This window comes from Phalaenopsis equestris, unplaced genomic scaffold (genome assembly GCF_001263595.1).
Source record: "Phalaenopsis equestris unplaced genomic scaffold, ASM126359v1 Scaffold000095, whole genome shotgun sequence".
Classification (NCBI taxonomy): domain Eukaryota; kingdom Viridiplantae; phylum Streptophyta; class Magnoliopsida; order Asparagales; family Orchidaceae; genus Phalaenopsis; species Phalaenopsis equestris.
In genome coordinates this window covers 351,149-369,907 of record NW_018164537.1, presented here as the reverse complement: position 1 = coordinate 369,907, position 18,759 = coordinate 351,149, and the positions used below count along the sequence as shown (strand labels likewise).

The following is an 18,759-nucleotide window of genomic DNA, read 5'->3' as shown; positions in this document are numbered from 1 at the left end:
TATGTTTTTTGCTGATGATATCCTTCTCGTGAGTAAGACAAGAGAAAAAGCCCAGGAAAAACTTGAATTATAGAGGTCTACATTGGAGTCTAAAGGCCTTCATTTGAGTAGAACTAAAACTGAATACATGGAATGTAATTTTAGTAGTAGTAGCTCTAGTGACAAAAGTGTAAACTTTGGGTGATCAAATTATTAAAGGTGTGACGGGTCTGTTGTTTGTTCAAAGCGATGGTGATATAGATGGGGATGTTAATAGTAGAATTCAAGTTGGTTGGTTGAAGTGGAGGAATGTTTCAGACCTTTTGTGTGATAGAAAAGTACCGCTTAGACTAAAAGTAAAATTTTATAAGACGGTGGTGAGATCTGCAATGCTCTATGGCATTGAATGTTGGCCTTTAAAAGTGTTGTCGAGATGAGAATGATTAGGTGGATGAGTGGTTTTACACTTAGAGACAAAATGCGAAATGATTATATCCATGATAGGGTTAGTGTAGTTTCTGTGATGGACAAAATTAGAGAAAGTCGTCTTTGATGGTTTTGTCACATTAAGCGTCGACCATCTGATGATCTGATTAAGAGAGTAAATGTTTTAGATTCGACTTTTGTTAAGAAAGATAAAGGTAGACCTAGGAAGACTTGGGCTTATTGTATAAAAAATGATCTTAATTTATTAGAACTAAATGAAAATATGACACTAAATAGGACGCAATGGAGAAAAAGGATTCATGTAGCCGACCCCACGTAGTGGGATTAAGGCTTTGTTGCTGTTGTAACCTGAAACAAAAATTTTTTGGCCACCTAACTTTTATCGCTCGGGCTGTATGGCAGCATGTGGGATAATAACTATGCAACATGAATGGCATAATTTTTACTGAGTATTTTAATGAATTTCAAGCAATAGTATGAAATGAGAAAGTTGGTGCTAGGAGGGGCTGATTAAATGTTCGGGTGTCCCCGAATTGTTGTGTTGCAAAAGCTACTCCTGATGGTGTAGAAAATGTTTTGTATGGAATTAACATTAGAGGAGAGAGTATTACAGCAAAGAAGGACCTTTTGTCTGGTTTTTTAATTTTTTATCATTTTTTTTTTCTAGAGAGGGCATAATTCTGATGTTTTTACATATCTATGGAAGTTTAATATTTTTATGCAACACAATCACATTTTAGCGTTACATGGAATGGTGTATTTCACTTTAAAAGAAGTTAATGTTTGTGGTATTTTTTATTTGATTTTAAGTTTTAGTTGTTAAATAAATAAATATTAAAGTATAGGTGTTAGATATGTAAATGCATTTATATTGTGTGGTGTGTATTTAAATCCCCTCCTTTTTTTAGTTTATCTTTTTATTGTGAGCTATGTAAAACTATGCTTATATGTAGATTGCAGAAAGCAGTTTTCGGGCTCATTGGATGGTCTTTTCCATATCTACCATATAGCAATTAGTGGTGAAGGTGGTTATAAAATATCAGCTGATGACTCTATGTACTTGGTCGAAGCCTTGAGGTATTGACCATTACAATATTTCAATGATACATTTGTTGATTCTTTTTCTCATAAACTTATTTGTTGTACTGTATTTATTCTCTTATGCTTCAATGCAATTATAATATATATATTTTACTCTATTTTTTCCGAATTTTCTTTGCTAGTGTGGTTATCACAGAACTCCCAACAGAGCATGTCAAGAAGGCGTTGGAGCTGCTCTGTCTTCCAGCTATTACTGCACTTCAAGTTAGATTTATCTATATGATATTTTATGTTTGCACTCTCAAAGGATTGAGGGTACCATCTGATCAGCTTTGACACTAACATTGTTTTGTTTGAACAAGCAGGAATTTATTGGCCAAGTTGGTGCCTTCCAGCAAATACCTGCACGGCAGCTTACTTTTCATATTGACCGATTGGCCTGCATTTTCAGGTGAAATTGTCAATTTAACAGATCTGTTTATTGGTGTTGATTCAAATGAAGCTCTCTCTTAATTTGCTGGGAAAATTTCAGGAATGTTAAACAACCTGAGGTCGTGGCAGGTGCTGTGCAGAGGCTTTGGCCGCTTTTCAAAACTATCTTTGATCTGTGAGAGCTAAAAGCTGGTTTTCTTTTAAAAGTACATATGTACAAGTTTCTCTTTAATTTTGACCCTTTTTAAATCATGTGCGATTTTTTATAGCCGTGCATGGGACATGAGGACGATGGAGTCACTATGTCGTGCCTGTAAATATGCTGTAAGTGTTAAAAACTTGGATACTAATCAATCCGAAGGAATTGGTTGATATATTAAATTTGTCACTTGCTTGTTAGTGCACGTGACTTGCAACCTAATATATAAATTGCTCTTGCATGCATGTTTAGTCTTTTTAATTCTTGTCTTTTCATAGATGGTGATGAGTAACATGTGTTCTAAATCTTTTAAGATATTAATTTGCATTCAATATATGGAAATGATAATGTCTGAAAGGTATAAATTGTACAGGTAATGGTTTCGAGGATCAAATATTTTTGGTTCTCATATTATTTTTTTTGTTCAATTTTGATTTTTAGGGAGGCAAAGTGTCATTTTTTTTTCTCAGGAAAACTTACCGAAAATGTGGTCTGACTGAACTATTCTTTGAACTAGGGATGCAACCAATTATTGCTAGTTGAATATAAATTCTGGCGGATAAAGTAACAAATGTTGAAGAATAATTTTACAATATTTATATTCCTATAGGTAGAAGGTTGACACCTTTCTAGAGTTATAGAAGGTGTTTGAGGATCAATTCTAGCGCATGAGATATTGTAGAATCACATGAAGAGGAGAATATGCAAAGAAGAAAGATTAGAAGGAGAAAAGTAGTAGAAAAGTAGTTCCATTGACTGCCGACTGCCAAAAAAAAAAAACACCGTAAACACAATAGTGCGACGATATCAGAGGCACAAATGTTTAGGAGGATCCACCATTTATTCCCTAACATTCCACAAACAATTCATTTATAAGAGAAAAATGCTACAACACTCCATACTGACATAAATTCACAGAAAATATAAAATTCATAGACTAAAGTAAAGTCAGGAAATGAAGAGTTAACAACATATTTATATACTCTAAGAAAAAATTCCCCTAATATTAATCCTAAATATGGTTAATTAAGACATTAAGGAGCCGGTCCAGGTATTCGAAGCTGAAAAAATTGAACTGACTGGGAGAAAATTTGAACCAAGAGCCGGTTCAACCCTTCCCTATATTTTTGAGACAGAAGCTTGAGCTTTTGCGATTGGGATGGATTCTGGAACATCCATGTCATTCTCGAGGTAGTAAAAGTACGATGATTAATCAGTGAAGTTGAAGGCAATAAAAATGTTATAATTCTTCATCAGATTAATCCTGTATACATTATCATTGATTTTTCTAAATTAATCTGAATCGACCTTTAACTCTACCTTTCAAAATTAACTCGCAAGAAATCTCTCATTCAGTATGATGTACATCAAATTACATTCCTTGAAGGCCACATCCTTCGTGGATTTTTTGTTCTGTTTCTAATATTTATTGTTCTTTTTGGAACTTTTCTTCACCACGCTCATCTAAAATCTCAATATCATTGTTTAAAGTACCAAGCTTAGTAACTAGAAGTATTGAAACAAACTCTAAGATTATGAGGGGTTTTTATCTGTATCCAATGCCAATAGGATTGTGGCTCGTGGATTGACTAGTAAAACTATTGTATGTAGATTCAACATGTGAAAGTAATAAGTCCCACAGCTTGATATTTTTATCTACAAAATATCTAAAAAGATTTCTTAAGTTGTGATTCACCAGTTATGTTTGTCAATCTATTTTTAACTGTGTTGTTGAGATAAACTAGAGCTTTTTGTAGCAAATTTATTTCATAAGTGCTCCAAAATTGACTCAGAACTTTCACATACTAGTCTAAAGTGATGGGCCTGGGCATGCTATGAAGACAAACTATCTTCTTGAAGTATAAATATGCAATGTGTGAAGCGCCTATTATCTTGTGATAAGGTTCAAAATTTATTTTCTTGGAGAAACTATCTAAAAGTAGAATTTTTAGCTTTACAAATTATTCTCTTACCTTCCGTTTGGGGCAGCTTCTGCGTTTCAGGATAAGCTGCTTATCCTGGCTTATCCTGAAGAAACGCGGCCCGCGTTTAGTGTAAAAACCCAAACGCAGTTTCGGATAAGCTGGCGAAACGCGCGAACCAAACGGTGCGGCGGCGTTTTCAAAACGCCGTTCGTACTTATATGCTGTCCCAAACGGACCCTTAAACTCCCTACAGGACATTTTACATTTTTCTCAGTTCCTTAAGCATAAATGATACTGCTATAGTGAATAAAAAAAATAAGTATCATATTAATTTCAGAATAGTTGGTTTTACTCTTGATCGTTGCTCCACCTCTATTAATTCACACCTATAGTCATACATAATTATATATAAAGTATTTTTATAATAAGTTTATACATATATTTCTTTTTACCATTACTAAGTCCCTTCATTTAAATATATCTTTCTTTTGTTTAAATATAAAAATTAATTTTAGTTATCTTTTTTTTTTTTCATCAGAAATCATAGTTAGTATTTGCACCTATTATTATAATTAACTATTAATATAACAACTTTTATATCAAAATATTTTGCTTTGCATTAAATTTTCTTTTACTTTGCCCTATTTATTTTACTTATATAATTTTTATTATTGTTTAATTTCTTAAACCATTGTAATTGTTTGGTAAACCTTTATCAGTTAAAATCATATTTATGTTTGAAGTACACATTTTAATTATGATACCTTTTTAAATATATTTATATATTTCACTAATAATTAAATCTCACAATTGAAACTTTTTTGATTGAACATAGTAATCAATCTTATTTTGACACTACAAAAGTGTAATAATGTTTTACTTCTTTAGTATTTTTTTTTATATGTTGATTATATTTTATCTTTTCTCTTAAAAGCCTTAAACAAATTTGTAAACTATTTGACAACACAAATTAAAATTCAGTTTATATTGTCATTTATATTTAAAAGCGTTTTAGATAAAATAACTTCTGGAATAATATTTCATTCCACCATAAACCTTTTCCTTAGCTTGTCTTCAATCATCCAATTTCGGTCATCATTCGTTACATATCAAAATCTTCTAATTTTTCTCACTTGGCCTCGTTCACTCTATCTATCTCCCTCTCCCCCCCCCTCTCCCTCTCCCTCTCTCACATTGTCATGCCCCTCAAGTACCACTCCTGTAATTCCAAACAGGATATAATAGAGTCATGCGTTATTTAACTAATTGAATATATCTTCAACATCTTTTTTATATTCTACATACCAATGTAAAGTGTGATATGTTCAACAACTTAAATTCACCCGGAACATAATATCTCACATCATTGCAATTCAAATGTATCCATCAGAACTAGCTGGTTAAATTAAGCATAAGCAATCCAAATATTTCACCCGGAACATAATATTTCACATCATTGCAATTCAAATGTATCCACCAGAACTAGCTGGTTAAATTAAGCATAAGCAATCCCAATATTTCATTTACATATTTATAGAATATATAATATGTATTAAAATTTTTACACCAAATATAAATTTCATTTTATGCATTATCTCAGTATTAATATATCTTATAACAACTATACAACAAACCATGATTACAAAAATAAGCATGATACTTACTGAGCCTCAACTTTGTATTTTCTTTCACTGAGATAAATTTATCTCGATATATGGTGTGTTTAGAAGTTTGGCAAAGTAAGAATTCTAATATAGATATAAAATAAATAATCTAGACTAATTTAATTTCTTCAAATCATTGTAAAATATTTCTCTAAAAGTAAACATTAAAAAAATATTAACAAGGTTATCAACATTACCTTTGACATATGAATAGGTGGTATCATGTTAATTTAAATTTGTGTAAATTTCTTTCTTTTTTATTTTATTTATTACTCATGTATCATAGAAGCGTTCATCTTTGTCTCCCTATTTTTACAAGTGTTATAAGCATATTAGCTTGAAGATCTTTTTTTTTCTCTATATGTGCCATCTTTATCATTCTAGCCATACAGATTTCATATTCATAAATAGGCTCACATTTATCTCATTTTCTAGGCAGGTTTCCATATTCGTTTTTGGGTTAATTTTTTTTTTTCTTATCTTTACATGTATTATAAATGTGTCATTGCCAACCTAACTCCTCATATCTGATATTCTTTTAGCTCAATATATTATCATTGAAAATTTAAATAAACACGGTATTCATTCTAAAATATGATGAATTATTATATATACAAATGAGTGATTTATAGATATCAGATGCTTTTACTTAAAAGTGTCACTAATTAATAAAAAAATTATATAATTGAGAGCTTGTATCATCAAAATTTATGTGCAGTCGTTTACATATGAGTGTCGAGCTATAAACATGTTTCTAAATCATGATAAATTTCTACTGAATTGCACCTATCGGTCTAATTTAAATATAAATACGCATGCGAAGTACTAAAAAAAATTGCTTTATGTATTATAATTTTCAAACCTTAATTAATGGTCAACCTCCTTAATTTGACAACCCCAAAATTGATTCCTTTTTTAAACAATGTAAAAGTTCTAAATTCTCAATGAATAACATTTTCTAATTTATAATTCTATTTTAAGTCAAATTATATCTCAAAATACACTATTACCTTAAAGTGTCTCCTACATAAAACCATTGAAGCTTATTTTTCAAAGAAATCATCAAAATCTATCACCGCCTTCTCTCTTTTTTTCTATTTCTTCTCCTTTACCCTTCGGCTTACACCTAGACCTCAACTCACTGCTTTTCACTCGATGGTAATTCACAGGAATATAAGTAAGGTAAATAAAGATTACTTTAGTTAAGTACCTGAATTAAATTATATAATTTATACTTATTTAACAACTATTGCATGCATACATAAGTGGAATTTCAAATTCCACTCAAAGCTACATTCTCATGAAAAACATTAAATAAAATTTTTAAAATATTAAATTCAAGTGAAAACTAATTCCATAATTTTCTCATTTTTAAAATATATTATGTACTTCTGTATATAAAAATGATCTTTTTGAAGCATAGAATGCAATGAATTTTTTTTTAGGGTAAAAGTTGAATTTTTTTGTTATAATTTGTTTAGACTTAAATTGCATTTATACCTTATAAAATCTGAGTATCACACTCATTCTTGCTTTGCTTTGTTCTTCATGCTATTTCTCCTTTCTTTTTATCTTGGTCTGACTCCCCCTATCCTATTTGGTTTCTCACATATGGTTCAATTACCCTCTTTCTCCCCTCTCTTATAGTAAACCGGCTATTGATCAGTTCTGTTAAATCAAAATTAATTTGCTCAAAATTTTTTCCTGATTATTTTTAAAGCAACAGTAATCAGTTTAAAATTTTTCTTATCTTTGTTTGCTTAAACAACAAGCTTTTACATAAGTTGGGTTTGGTTTCTTGGAATCCTTACAGATAAGATCTATTTAGTTTCATTTTAAAATTGTTTTTTAAGTGGCTTTAAGGAAAGCATGCCCACCTGCTTTTAAAATTTTGTAAAAAAGCTGCTTCTGAAAGAACTTTTTGTTATATTATATTTTATAGATGTTTTAAATGGCCTTGTAGTAATTTGATTAAACTCTGCCATTAATAATTCTATTTTTTGTTATTTTGTAATAGACATGGAGATAGAGTTGAACTGAACCTAAGCTAATACAAATCGAATCAGCTTATACATACACAGTTACTGTTATAGTTCCATGCTATAGTACGATTATTTTTACAGTCATATCTTACAAGATCTCTAGACAGTACCAAAATAAGTACAAGTTGCTTGAAATTTTTATTTTCTTTTTTACAATGTTACTGTTGTGTTGAAGCGATAATGCTTTTGCCCACAGATTAGAGAAAAATGTTGATGTGACTGTAAACCCTTGACACTAGATCTTTATATGAAAAGGTTCATCTTGTAGTAATTCATGAATAATAACAAAACTTTTGAAATTTTTTTATTTCTTATGATGTTGCATATTTTATTTGTTCAATCATATCTACAAGTTGCATATTTTATTTTTTATGACATTCTTCATACTTGCACAATGGAAATTTCGCAGTCTAAAGGCTGCATCATCTAAAGGATTTTATTTTTCTCTTCTTGAATCTTTCTTTCACAATTTCTTTTTAGAAATCTTGTTTTTTCCTTGTTTAATAGTTAATTGTGTTTTGCAGTATTTAATTTCTCCATAATGCCTCCTTCAATCTTGATTGCAATGCATTTCTTGATTCTTGATTTTTCATGTCTTGATCCTACTTGTGAAACAAATCTCTTCCATCTGTTTGTGTTAATTTTGAGATTATTCAACTTTTCAACAATTAGCAAAAAGTACTTACTTCTTAACAAGAAGTGTATCTTCCCTAAAACATTTTCTTGCTACGAGCAAAAATGATTACATTCAAAGCTATAATACTAAAATGAAGAATAATGGTGGTTGTTTCCTGGAATTATGTTAGGAAGGAATGAAGAAAGCTTTTTTGTTGCAGTGATTTAAGAAAGATAACTGTTTCTTGAAGAGAAAAAATACTAGTAGAGCCCATTCTTTGTATCAGTTCAATATTAAGTATATCAAACCATTATAATTGATTATTTGTTAACTCACCCGACAATAGGAAATAAAAATAATCTAAAATCTACCCCAAGCCCATATTTAAGCTTTTCATAGTAAATTTGATTGCCTTGCCATGTAACATGCTAGAATCACTTGTACAATTTTGTGTCATAATATCTATAGAATAGCGAAACTAATTTAAAATTCTCTTCACATGGTACCTTTTTTATTTATTTATTTTTTGCGTTTCTCTTGTTTTTCATCTTGATTTGGATTCTGAGATCCTGTCTACTTAATTTATTGCTTCTGTCTACTTAATTTATTGCTTGAATTTTTTTTTTTGTTTTTTTTATCTCTGTTTTGGATTTTTGGAAATTTAATTCTTTTCTTTATCAATTAGTTTCGCAGTTGCATTTTATATATGAAATATAATCGGAATCTCTGTTTTCTGATTATGGGAGCTGTCACTCTTGTGATAAAACTTGATACTTCTAAAACCTGTTCACAATGAAGACAAAATTTTGATGTGAGGTTTGTTGATTGTTAGTTGATGGGGTTTGAGATAACCTGATGCGTGAATTTTATTCCTGTATGTGAACTTTCATAGATGGCTTGTTTCTTTCTGTGACCTTTAAATCAGATGAATTTAAGCTGTAGTGCATTCCAATGGACTATCTTCCACTTCCTATTTTTTTTAAGATCATATGGAGAAAATAGTATTGGGTAGTTTAACAAGAAAAAGGTGGCAATGCGTTGCTTCTTGTTGCTAAAAAGAAATTCAACTCCTAGTTAGGATTGCGTGCATTTTTGCTAGATGCCTCTGAGGGCCCTCCAGCTTTGAAAGGTACACTAGTTTGGTGGATGAATCATACTAGTTTCATGGGTCTAATCAATCTCGGTGTAGGTGTATGGAACTTACTCCAAGCTTTTAAGTTGCTTAATGATAAGAACGAGAGGTATAAATGCATATGGTTTGAACTCATTCCCTTCTAGTTTTGTAATGTAATTCCATTTGTTGGAGTTGATAAGCTCCAGATTTAAACTTTTTTTTTCCCTGTTATCATTTTTAATGTTGTAATTAACCATGAATTTTTCTTTTACTTCAAATTAATTTACCTTGCTAATGTGTTTCTCTTTGTAGCGAAATGGGCAATTTTTTTTTTTGGTTGACATATGATGCTGTTTTATTTTATTTTTTTTGCACATTTTTGGTGGTTCAATGGAGATGGAAAGCTCTAAGGACACATGGCATTTTTATTTAAAACTGTCCTTTTAACCTGAAGGCCTTGCCCATTTTATAGGTGAGAACTTCTGGAAGATCTATGGGTATCACAATTGGAGCAATGCTAGCAACAATCCAGGCACTGTATCAGCAACACAACCAGTCTTGCTTTCTTTATCTATCAAGTGAAGTTATAAAGGTAGATCATCTTAAATGTGATTAAAATGTTATACTTTGGAGCTTCATCTTTCTCAGGTTGATTATATTGCGCTTACAGATATTTGGATCTGATCCATCTTGTGCAAGCTACCTCCGGAGCTTAATAGAAATGCTTTTCAGTCATACAACAAAATTTCTTTTAACAATTCAAGTAATAAATATAGCTTATTCTTTCCTGCTCTCCAATGTATTATGTACTTTTTAGAGCTACTCATTTCATTTTCTTGAACACAGGATTTCACGACTAGGCCTGATATAGCTGATGATTGTTATTTATTGGCATCAAGATGCATTCGATACTGCCCTGATTTATTTGTTCCTGCGTCTGTTTTTCCATCATTAGTTGACTGTGCCATGATTGGTGCAACCATACAACACAGGTAAAATAAATCCCTTGCTTCTGCTGTTTATTAAAACTGCCTAACATAACTTCTGTTTTTTCTACTCTGGTTGTCCGCTTTTGTATTAAAATGCTTGGAAAATAAATTTATACCTGAATCCAGTTTCAATTTTAAAGAGTTAAAGTTAAGATTAATTTAGTTATTTTTTTACTCCTGTGTAGCCTGTTCTTAAATTTCATTTTTCCCGAAATCTTTCCAGCTTTTAATTGGTTAATGTTGAGTATTTCTGTTTTTTATTCAATTTTTTTATTTTTGTGATGTGTCTACATCATGCTTCTATTTCTAAAACTTAAAACTATTTTCGTATGATTTAAATTTAGAAAGTTTTTATTTATTGGATTGGCAAGTCATTAGTGTTTGGATTGATTCAATTCAGTTACCTTTATGTCATAGTACCTTTATGTCATAGTTTTTTTTTTTTAGTTTCTTTAATGGATTTGGCATGCCTATGATTATGATTCGTATAATAGCTGGATGTGTTCTCTATTGTTTTATTTCCTCGTCATGTTTAGGCAATTTATGCAAGTATTTCACTTCAATTCTTATGTTCCTTTTTGTCGGAACCACAAATTTATGCTAAGAAAGAAAATTTGGTAAAATGGAGATCAGATTGCATGGATTTATTCCAGCAAAGAAAAATAGGAACAAATGCATCCATTCCAAAGAAAAATAAAATATGCTTGGACATGCAAATCATATTAGGAACTTTTTTTTTCAAGTTATTATTTTTTTATAGGAAGCATTTATTTATATGGAATGTAGATATGTTTCCATATTTTATTTTTCTTTTTTCCTTTTTGCCTTTTTTTGTACTACCTACCTACCTATATATATATAATTTTTTTTTTTAGAAAGCCCAATGGCTAATGTATTAAAGAGAAAGTAGGATACAGATAGATTGTGTGGGATGACCCAAATATGGCACCCCGCCCACATGTTAAGCGCCACATGCAAATGGTTCCAACAGAAAAAGAAAATACAGAAAGATACATGAGATGCCTAAAGAAAAAAATCAAAAAGTGTCAAAATACGTAGTATTAGGTAGCTAGAGAGCGACCCAATTTTGTTTTGCCTCTGCCTCTAGTTCTATGGAAGGAGTCAGCTAATAAATTGATAAGAAGAGTGTCATTGCTGTGCCATTGTCAGTAGTAACCAATATATCATCCAATAAGTTCCCGAGCTCGAGTCGACCTCCATTCTTCTTCTTCCTCGTGGAATAGACTTGTCATTCATCATTCGAAGATTGATTCACCTGATCAGTGGATTGATCTAAAGTGTGTCGGGCATGTGTAGGTTGTTGAACATTATAAGCAACTACTTGTTGTACCAATTGATCTTTTATCGGATCGAAGGAGCACTCTCGTGTGTCTTACCATGTAAGTGGGCATTCTTCAATAACAGTGAGTGGTATAAACACATTTGAATATGTACTTGTAGTATGGTGTTCTTCATCAGGAACTGCGGTGTTGGAAGGAGGATCAGGTTGCACCTTCTCAGCAGGGATGGTAGGTGGTTGATCTTTAGCGATATCCGACAGATAAGGATTCAAGCGATAGTAAATAGTAGAACTGTGACCAAACATACTATAATGAGAGCAATAAGGAGGGTGTGGTTTTATTTCAACATTTTGCCAATACCCGTTATGAGTGGTGTCAATCCATACCCATCCGGAGCTAGTTGAGTGATATTTCTCTCAACTAACACACAAGTCACAGAGGGTCTGGTGACAGCAAGTGTAGGACTCTCCACCTTGAGAGGTTTACCGTAAGCAGCTCTTAATGAGTAGAGAATTTTCAAGTTGAACAAATGTAATTTTATCCCCGACAACTTTATCCAAACAGAAATGATATGGGACTCCGCTTTTGGATCAAAATTGACAGTCCACTTCAGAATTTTCATAAAACGGTTGTCGATCTTGATAACTTTTCGAGAAAAAATGCGAGTGTAATCGATATCGTGAGATAATTGAATCAGTATATGTCGACCTTCAAGTAAGCCAATATTCCAACTGCCCAATAGCTTCATAGCATCAAAATCTTTCCAAATGATATCAAATTTTGGGTGTCTATAGAGGAATTTTCCCACTAGAGCAAAATGCCAAGAGGATGCGAGAGTACTAGTTTCAACCTCAGTGGGAATAATAGTAGACTTCCCATTTTTTTTGCCAAATTTTTTAATGAAAGTGTGATCGCCACCACCTTCAAGAAGATTGTAGAACATTGCATGACTTTTCAATATGAAAACCAGGCTCTGATTTTGAAAGAGGAGCACGAGTAGGAATAGGAAAGTCGTCGGCAACTGCAGTGGCATGGGAACACATCGTTGAGGTCATGTGAAGAGATGCTAGGCGACCTGCAAGGCGAGCAGACCTTTTGTCAGGCAGGGCGAAGGCGTCGTCAAGTACAGAGACGATGCGAACTGCTATCGAGGAAACATCGTCGAGTGCGGGTGAGGAGAGATGAAGCATAGGGGCTGGAGGAATACGATGGAACGACGAAACACGAGAAACCCTTCGTCGTCGAAGCAGACGAATCGCAGGGGCTTGCGGAACGACGAAAATACAAAAAAGATAACGTGAAACCCTTCTTCGTCGGGCATGAGGGAGCCGTATCTAGCTTTAGGTCTTTTTGTTTCCTCATTTGTCGAGTGTGGGTGAGGAGAGATGAACGTAGGGGTTGGAGGAACGACGAAACACGAGAAACCCTTCGTCGTTGAAGTAGAGTCGTCGAAGCAGACGAATCGTAGGGGCTTGCGGAACGACGGAAAGACGAAAAAGATAACGCGAAACCCTTCTTCGTCAGGCATGAGGAAGCCGGTGGAGTGAAGCCGAGAGATTCAACGGAGAGAATCGCCATGAGGTGATTCTATGTATATATATATATATATATATATATATGTTGAAAATACTGAATGAAAAAAAAAATCTTAATCTCCATTTGGTATCTAGCTTTAGGTCTTTTTGTTTCCTCATTTGTCTTGGCCTCTATCACTTGTCTTGGCCTCTATCACTGCTTACAATTAATTAATCCTAAACAGTCTCATTGTTGGTTCTTGCAATAGACTTTTATCATCATTATTAATCCTCTATTGACTCCTATTCTCGTTTATTATTTGAACACGATTGACATCGTTCTGGAGTTCCTAGTTGGTGTGGGACAACAAGAAAAAGGCTTATGTAAGTTGTTGGATGAGTAATGGTGGGGAGTGAGTGCGGCTGAAATCTGTTGCGAACGACAGCTAGAAACACGAACTGACTGCGGAGAAACAACAGGTTGTTTTTGTTAGATGGCATTTTCGGAATTTTGGGAGATTAGTACCTCAATCCAATCAGATTATAGGCACACCTCTTGAAAAAAATTAATGGATACAACACTCTTGGGGAAAAAATCTTCAAATAACAAAAATCAAACAAAAGTTTACAAAATCAGCTTCTAAACAGCGTAATTTTACTAAGACTTAATTAAACCCTATTTCTAATTATATTAATATTAAAACAACTGTAAAGGGCCCCGCACAGCTAAAGAAGCAAAAAAGGTTTGGGAAAATTGTGCTTTCAAGACTGTCATGGGGCGGGATTTCATCCCGCTTTGACCCCATGCTTGGGGATCGCCAGACACAACTCTCGCCTCAACGGTCTTGTTCAACAATGTTACAAAATTGCGTACATCTTCACACCTTAACCTGATCCATCTATGATCTTTCCCTTGGTGCTCGTCATTGCCTAGTTGTGTCTCTACTATTATAAGTTATAATACAATTATTTGAAAGTGTTCTTTCTAAATTATTTTCTTTAAATATTTTTCTTTTTATATATCAGGAGGGCTGAATTTGTAAATAGTTATTTTAAAATCTTTAATGGGGGTTGACCAAATTAAGCCACTTTCTCAATTGCAATTCAGATGGAAAGGGAGGGCGGCAGATGGTTGGTTGAGCGGTGAACCCCCATCCAACGGGTTCGGTCCAGAGGGGAGGGAAGGCTGGTAGAGCAGGAAATGGTAAGTTGTTACTCCCTGGTTGGTGGCCGGGAAGGGAAGGAAGTGGTGACAAGGTATGACCTGTTGGGCGGTTGGGGTGGATAACAACAAGGCTTAGAATAATTAGATGCTGGGTTTGGTGTGGCAAAACAGGGTGGCAGCACGATATGGTTGGGTGATCCGGCTGGGTTTGACGATAGTAAGGTTGGGAAGTAGCTTGATAGAAGGCAACTATAGGAAAACAACAACGGGCTGACCGGCTGCTGCTGCAAGGAAAGCGAATGGTGACACCTACGAGAACTATGCACGGAAGGAAAGTTGAGGATTGTCACCACCTCGAAATAAGATCTCTTGGATACAACCGTGGAAGGGAAAACCAGAGGGAATTAGAGAAGGCGTGGGGTTTGGGGGTTGGGCCGCCCCTATTGGGCTAGAGCCCTAAACCCATAGAAGGGGCTGAACTTCCCTGCTGCGGTCCAAAGGGGATTGGACTTTCACTCGTTCGGTCCAGAGAGGAGGAATGCCCACGTCATATCATATGATCTAAATTAAATTGCACTATTTTATCCCTCATTTTTATTTTGTTTAACTGCCCGATCGGAATGATCAATTTTCATCAATAGTAGCTGTCTTTCAGTCTAAACCGCACGGATGAACCTAATTAATCGGGCAGGCTTGTACTTCGCTCCTTCAAACTAGAAGCCGCCGTTGCTTCAGTCTGCAAGCCACCGTTGTACCTTTGCAACCACAGTAGTCACGGCGCCACTTCGCCATGGGTCAGGGTACGTTGGAGTTTGAAGTGACGGAGCTCGTTTGTTTGGTTGGAACTTTGATATATGCTAAATAGGATTTATCAAATCCAATAAATTTGGATTTATCAAATCAAGTGTATGATAAAAGAGATAGTACAAAATACATTCATCTTGTAAATAAATTTAATAAATTTGGATTTATGTCATAAAAGAGTCGGAGCACAAGGAAAAAAGAGAATGCGAAGAAAATTTTATTTAATATAACATTGAATTTTAATTTATATGTTTTTTTATGTTTGGGTGGATTTAAATTTAATTCTGTTAAATTCTGTCAATCATATGCTATCAAACACCGACTTAAATTTTCAGTTTAGTGTTGAGGAAAAAAAAAACAAAAGTAAGAGGTAAAGTGAGAATCATAAAGGAAGAAGAAGATTTCATTGGTGTAGCTAATGCAAGTTCCTCAATGTAAAAGGATCAATATCAGGTTATTTCACATTTTTTGAAGGGAATCTAGTTACATGTTGGTGCAAAAAATAAAACTCAGGGCTATGACCCAAAAAAAATTGTTAATCCTTATGAATGAAAATTATTTGAATTGAACCAAAAATTAAATGGAAGGACCTATGAAGTTATATTGAAAGTGCAAATCAATAATAAGCATTGCACATAACCTAGAACAACTGCATTGCACAGAATACCTCGGGATTGACAGACATTTCATCAAAATAAAAGAAAGGCTCAATATGCATGTGCACTTAAAAACTTAATTGGAAGATGGCTTAGTTTTTACTAAAAGCGTTAAGCCGAGCAATATTTCATGAAATGATCTCCAAGCTGACAATTGAAGGCATCAGTTCTCTAGCTTGCGGTGGGGACTTGGAACCCATGAAAGCAAAGAAAATTACGATCTCATGGATTCATTCCCGAGAAGAGAACTTAGATCCCATGGATTCATGCCGAGATATCCAAAGCTTGCGTGGGTGTGGAAAGCATATTAATATTTTTTGGACTTGCAATTTAGAAAGGTTGTTATTTTGATTGTTGCAGATGTTTTTTGTTTTAGTTTTTTTTTTATTTTTATGACTAGTCTATATATTTCCTTGTAACTAATACTTAGAATGAATATGAATGACTTGTTGATCCTGTCAATATTTTCTACTACTTTGCAAATATAAAATATAGGTTCTCATAATTTTATAGAATAAAAAAAGTTATTTTGCTTTATTGAAATGAACTTGGCCACATAATACACATGGTTTGCTTTGGTTTTTTATGTCTACAGAGATGCTAGCAGGTCGATTTTAACATTCATATCTGATGTTTTGGATCTTGCAAATAGCTCCAATGGCGATAAGTACCGATCCATTATAGATAGTGTGATTCTTCCTAGAGGCGCCAACCTCACTAGAATCTTGATTGCCTCCTTGACTGGGGCTCTTCCTTCTTCAAGGATTGAGGAGGTATTAAAACTGAAGCTCCACTGCTGAAATTATCACCACCAGCTCTCTACTTCTATTCACATCACCTTTATTTGTAGGTATCATATGCTCTTCTGGCCTTAACCAGATCTTATGGAACTAAGGTAGTAGAGTGGGGTAAGGGAATTATTTCACTGATACCTTCATCCGCTCTAACCGAGGTGGAATGCGCTAGGTTCGTTAAATCTCTTTCGGATGCGGCATCAGGTTCAAATAGTAGTTTAACGGATATTCTCGAAGAACTGTCAGATGTGTGTCGGCGCAATAAGACGGTTCAGGACATAGTACAAGGAGCTCTCAGGCCGCTTGACTTGCACTTCACACTTATTTCTTGACTCTATCTATAAAAGATTTCGAATTGGTCCGTTGGCTACCACCTCGTATGGGTTCACTTCGGTGCTTGCTCGCACGCACTTTGGGATTTGAAGCAATGAACAGGTAGGGAGGTGAGATCAGTGTATAATAATTTCTATTATTTATTGAAGTGCTAAAGAACAGGTAGCCAATGCCATCTGCCCTTTGCTCTTACCTTTTTGTCTTTAAAGTAAAGAGTGGATTTGTATATCACCTTAGTTTTATGTAAATGAATTAAGTTGAGTCCTAATTCAATTGCATTCTGAAGATCATCTTTTCCGTTATTTTGTTTCTATGCTAGTAAAGCTCAAGGAGATTGCGTGTTATTGTATAAAAGATTAGTCATATAATAGTAATGATACGTGGAGTACACCTTTTTATGCATGTGCAAGGTGTTATATTATGTAAAAATTGAAGCTTAGGTATTAGATGTGTAAATTAAGATGCAAGAATAGGGTGGTATATATAATAGATTAGAAATAATACGATGCAATTTTCATGTATGGCCTAATAATTGTCTGGAGAAAATTATTTATTAAATATGATTACATTAATGAAAAAGCACACCGGCCAGCTGCTTTTCTGGACACTAATACTTTTGCACCCCAATTATGCTTTATAAATAGAAGAAAGTAATAGTAATAATAATATGAACCTGTTCATGTGATATTCCCTATATCAAACAGTATGGAGAGCATCACAATCTGTTCTGTTATTATTTTCTCTACCTGATGATCTCCTTCGATTCAGGCACGAATTCAAATGCATCAAGCCATATATATAAGCACCAGCTGTGGGGCCCATATATAGTTCAATATTCGTGTTTATATATGTATGTACACATGCACACCTGTGCATAAATCCGGCCCATATATAGTTCAATATTCGTGTTTATATATGCGCACACATGCACACCTGTGCACGTGTAAATCCTTCGTAAATCCATATATATATATATATATATATATATATATGTATATACACATGCACACCTGTGCATAAATCCTCATTCATTCATTCATTCATATTGAATGCCAGGACTAATGTTGAATGCTTTATTTTAAAAGTATTATATCATTTATCTGCTCATTTAGCATTGCACTTAATCCATGTGAACTCTAAATACCTTGCTTCTTATTGCAACATTTTCAACACTACAAAATGTAACTCCCTTAATAACCCTTTCGTGTCTTAAAAAACTTTCCAACAAGAAGGGTGCACATTGAATTTGATTCATATCACAACACATATTTTGTTCATTCTGATCCTCTAATATCTTTGGACAATGATCTCTAAGAAAATAATAAAATATTTTAGTACTTTGGCTAAAAAATAAATGAGAACCCAATAGATTATAACATTTTGTTTAATTCTTAGATCAAGAACAATATTCCATTTAATGCTTTATAATAGCATTAAATGGAATATTTGTGTGCATCAGCAACTATAGTGGTCTATAAATATGGGATGATGCATCTCATTTGGGACTTGGAACTTTTCTCTCAAGCCCCTTTTATTATAGCTTTTGTAATTTCTCCTCTTCCTTAAATGACTTAATAATCTATAATGAAAGTGATGAATATTCCCAACCATGAATTATGCCATAGTATTCTTTGCAAGATCAAGCAAGGTCGACAAATGGAACAAGAGCGAAGATCGACTCAGCCTACATTTAAAAATAGGAGAAGATTAATGACGAGAGTGGACAACTAACTTAGATGAAAAT

General features: G+C 33.5%; 1 protein-coding gene across 3 annotated transcripts in view; it reads left to right on the top strand.

Moving 5' to 3' along the window:
* LOC110020375 (transportin MOS14) overlaps positions 1–17,337 on the top strand; it is a 63,551-nt gene extending 46,214 nt beyond the window's left edge. For all 3 annotated transcript variants that reach the window (XM_020718456.1, XM_020718457.1, XM_020718458.1), the window contains 10 exons: positions 1,380–1,503; positions 1,650–1,731; positions 1,833–1,918; positions 2,000–2,074; positions 2,169–2,223; positions 9,932–10,051; positions 10,130–10,222; positions 10,306–10,451; positions 16,484–16,661; positions 16,739–17,337. In XM_020718456.1, coding sequence (XP_020574115.1) covers positions 1,380–1,503; positions 1,650–1,731; positions 1,833–1,918; positions 2,000–2,074; positions 2,169–2,223; positions 9,932–10,051; positions 10,130–10,222; positions 10,306–10,451; positions 16,484–16,661; positions 16,739–17,014 — 1,235 coding nt within the window. In that variant the 3' untranslated portion in view covers positions 17,015–17,337. The remainder of the gene's footprint in view (positions 1–1,379; positions 1,504–1,649; positions 1,732–1,832; positions 1,919–1,999; positions 2,075–2,168; positions 2,224–9,931; positions 10,052–10,129; positions 10,223–10,305; positions 10,452–16,483; positions 16,662–16,738) is intronic.
* The last annotated feature ends 1,422 nt before the right edge of the window (positions 17,338–18,759 follow it).